Here is a 4276-nt window from a genome sequence, read left to right as displayed (position 1 = left end):
CACCAATACGTTTCGATATTTACCCAATAGGTTAAAGTCAATGATTCGGTCTCCTCCCCTTGATCCCGTCACTTCATGATGTAAAGCTGTTATCGAACAGACAGGATGTTACTTGGTTTACCGATTCTCGGGCAGACTGTTTAAGAAATCCCAAGTCCGACACTGAGTGGAAAGGTGAGAGAATTCAGTGAATATTGGAAATAAGTGGAGATGCAGCCCGTTAGAAGCGGGTAGACGCGGTGGGGGGGGGGGGGGGCTAGTCGCTGTTATTGCTCGCCGTGATTTGAATGGGAACCATGAACGTCGTTGGCAGTTTACACCATCACCCCGCCGTGCATGAGGGCTTTCCATTCGCCCCAAGTAGCCGTTGCCAACAAGACCATCCGTTTTTGCAGAGCTGGTTCCTAAATCAGGGAGTTTTGTCCCCCGATTACTCCAGCCAGCCTTCCTGCAGCCCCGATCGCAGTGTTAACGGAGTGTTCCCCGATCCCGCCCGACAAGCACCAGGACTCCGCAGAGGAGCAGCCGTCCCAAAAAAGGAGCGGCGCCGTACAGAGAGCATCAACAGCGCCTTCGCCGAGCTGCGGGACTGCATTCCCAACGTCCCGGCCGACACTAAACTATCCAAGATTAAAACGCTTCGGTTGGCGACGAGTTACATTGCTTATCTCATGGATACTTTGGCAAAAGACAGTCAGGTCGGGGAGACGGAGGCTTTCAAAGCGGATCTGAAGAAAATGGACAGTAGAGAAAGTAAACGCAAACGAGAGACGGTAAGGACTCGGAACACAGAAACGGCTGTTGTTATTGATGTGGTTAGTTGCGCTTGGATGTTGATGCTATTAACAAAAGTTTCGAATAGTACGTTTAGCGATATTAACTGAAATATTTCGCATCGAATGCACGTGTTTGGAGTAAGGTTATAATCAACTTTGGCAGTTGAATGAATTCGCGGACACAAACTCCAGGGTTTGTTTGACACCCAGTGGTCTGAACCACGCTCCGCAGCGGATCATCAACTGTCCGGCAAATTAAGATGGAAAAGGCCCAACGGGACGGAACCGACAGAGGTTCCACCACAGAACCAGCATCCCGACCACAACTAAGGGCAATGGGGAAAAACTAAATGCGTCTCCGGCGCTCCATATAATTAATGGGAATCGAAGGAAGTTGGGATTAATAATCGTATACAGTTTCTAGACCTTTACACAACAAAACTTTAATTTTACACATCCAGTAAAAACGACGAGATCCACCTTTGCCCAGTTTTCAATAAGCCGCAAACAAGTGAACTGAAACCCATTCTGCATAATTGGATAAAATGAGCCTCACCAATCCGAATTATTTTCGGAAACTAATGCGTTGTTTGTTTAACTCTGTCACCTCACTGTTTTGCAGGTTGTTGAAGGAAAACTTTAATCACTAATGAAGAACTGATCCCAATTACTATAAAACTATCATTTTAACTCATTTTAAAATCCGAGTTCGATGCGAATTAATAGCGTAAAAATTAGTAGCTAGAGAAAGCTAGTTGATTGTTCCACAAAATGTTGAACGAACTTTCGCCGAATCTCTCATTGAGCTCTATTATTCTCTTATTTCTCTGATTGCCATTCAAATATTTGCCATTCAGCAGCAAAGCCACGGTCACAGAAAGATATTTCAGGTTGGCTACATCGAAAATTAATCTTTAATACCCATGAGCCGCTTCCGACTTTCATTCTAACTTTGCAAGAACTGCATTATTTTATTCCTCTCCCATAACACCATAAGACATAGGAACAGAATTAGGCTATTGGACCCAGAGTGTCTACTCCACAATTCCATCATGGCTGATTTATTATCCCGGTCATCCCTCTCCTCATAACATTTGACAACCTGGCTAATCAACAACCTATCAACCTTCACTTTAAATATACCCAACGACTTGGCCTCCACAGCCGTCTGGACAATGATTGACCTCTCTCTGGCTAAAGAAATTGCTCCTCATTTCTGTTCTAAATGGACGTCCCTCTATTCTGAGGCTGTGCCCTCTGAGTTTAGACTTACCCACTGTAGGAAACATCCTCCCACATCGACTCTATCCAGACCTTTCCGTACTCTATAGGTTTGAATGAGATTCCCCCACCGCTCCCCGTTTAGCACAGGCCGAGAACCATTAAACGGTCCTCATATGTTAAACCTTTCGTTCCCGGAATCATTCTCGTAAACTTCCTCTGGATTCTCTCCGATGCCAGCACAACTTTTTCTTAGATAAGGGACCCTAAACTGCTCTTAGTATTCCAAGTACTGTCCGACCTCAGCATTACATGCTTGCTTTTATATCCCAACCCTCTCGAAATGAATGTTAACATTGTATTTACCTTCCGTACCACCGACTCAACCTGCAAGCTAACCTTTAGGGAATTCTGCACAACAGATCCCAAGTAGTCCCTTTGCATTAGAGATTTTTGAATTTTTTTATTCCTTTAGAAAATAGTCTTCTCCTTTATTCCTCCTACCAAAGTGCATGACCATTCCCATCGGGTGCATCGTTGCTACGAAAATAAGTATTGCACATACCCGGTTTTCGCTCGCGCCGATAAAAAAAAACTTTGTTTTCTTTAAACCAGAACGAAACAATGAGCGCACCCAAAAGCAGCAGCAACAAGAAACTGAAGGGGAGAACGGGGTGGCCACAACAAGTCTGGGCCCTCGAACTCTGCCAGTGAAGCAGCGAGTAATGTTGCACCAGAGCCCGGCATTGCCCGAACTGAGCAGCGAATCAAAGTGCAATGTGAAGTATGTTACAAAGAATATGAAAAGAGAAATTATCCTTTTTAATCTATTTTCGAAAGTCTCTGAAAGTTGCACATTACTCATTGAAGGAAGCTCAAATGAGTTGGATAACCCTTCAAGAAATGTTCGTCGGGATCAGGAATTCTGCCAGGCGAGGGATTTAACATCGGCACAAATACGGAGATTTCATTTGGTTTCGAAACTTTTAGTGAAACAGGGAACTGCATTTTCTTCTGGGCTGCCAACTTTATTGATGTGCGATTGGAACCTATACGAATAAATTATCTATTTATAATCCTCTGCATTTGTAAACAGACTACACGTTAGTGTCCCGGACGCTTTGAGTTGGCGCTCCATTCTTTCAAGATTGTAGTTTTGCTCAGGGCCCGCAGAGTTACATTGTCAGCAGGAGTCGCTCTTTCATTTTGGATCCCGGTCTATCGAGTTGCGTGCAGAAAAGAATGCTTGGTGTACGAGGCTATCATCGACCTCACACTTCCCATTGCCCATCGGTCCGTGCAGCAGAATTGATGGACCAAGATGTGAAGAGCGCATGATTCTGCCTCTGTCACACTTTGGTTAATAAATAAGCTGTTTGCGGAGCTCCGCTCGTTCTCATTATTCTACATAGACAGGGGTTTCTTTCGGGCCTGGCCCACAACTCCTGATCGTTGGGGAGTTCACGGTCTGTCTAGAAGACAAGCAAAACATGGATTCCGGTGGTTGGAGAGGAGTGTCACTTAAAATGCGAAATGTTTTTGTTTCAGTTTATCATTGAACTCTAATCAGATATGATCTTATCCCCACTGTCTCTACAGAGTCTATATATAATTTTCATAGTAGAACCTATTGTAGTAATATTGTCCCACTGACATCATAGCACCCCATTGGCACTGAAGTATGATGGTCACACTGAATTTTCCAGTACATTAATTCTCAAATGTAAAAAACGTTCTTGAATCGATGCGCCTAATACAAGAAGTTGGATTGATTTGGCCAGTTACTAAATATTTGTCAAATGTCGACCGAGAAGCAACGGTAAGTGACTGGGACACGGTTCTACCATTCAAAGTTTTAGCTTATTCAATCAATGTCGATCTCTCGTGAATGCATTAACTTCAAGAACCTGACATCGCCAAGCTTTTGAATTATTATAGTATTTATGCATCATATAAAATAAATTAAAATAAACAAATGTAATAAATTGTAATAAATATGTTAATATTATGATCGAATCGCCAAATTAATTTCTGGTTTCACTTCAAGATCTGGAACCGGGATCTTGTTACAAATGCATCTCCCTAATTTTGAGTGTGGGTACACAGCACAGAGTGATCCATTTATGCAGACAAGCCCATGGACAGAGATAATCTGCCCGGCAACTCAGAATTGGTATAATTATCATTGCTGCTGATATTTTTATTAATAAAAGGGCAGCATAAACTAGAGGGAAGAACACTCACAAAATGCTGGAGAAACTCAGCAAGACAGGTACCGT

At 43.2% G+C, this 4276-nt stretch overlaps 1 protein-coding gene across 1 annotated transcript; it reads left to right on the top strand.

The window, feature by feature from the left end:
* The first annotated feature begins 296 nt into the window (after positions 1-296).
* On the top strand, positions 297-3979 carry LOC140739559 (heart- and neural crest derivatives-expressed protein 2-like). Its single transcript, XM_073067955.1, has 2 exons — positions 297-773; positions 2613-3979. The coding sequence occupies exons 1-2, from the start codon at positions 297-299 to the stop codon at positions 2709-2711; spliced, it is 576 nt and encodes a 191-aa protein (XP_072924056.1). The 3' UTR covers positions 2712-3979.
* The last annotated feature ends 297 nt before the right edge of the window (positions 3980-4276 follow it).

The sequence above is a fragment of the Hemitrygon akajei genome, chromosome 15 (assembly GCF_048418815.1).
Source record: "Hemitrygon akajei chromosome 15, sHemAka1.3, whole genome shotgun sequence".
In the NCBI taxonomy this organism is placed as follows: domain Eukaryota; kingdom Metazoa; phylum Chordata; class Chondrichthyes; order Myliobatiformes; family Dasyatidae; genus Hemitrygon; species Hemitrygon akajei.
Note: the sequence above shows the minus strand (reverse complement) of the source record. Positions and strands in the feature narration are given on the sequence as shown.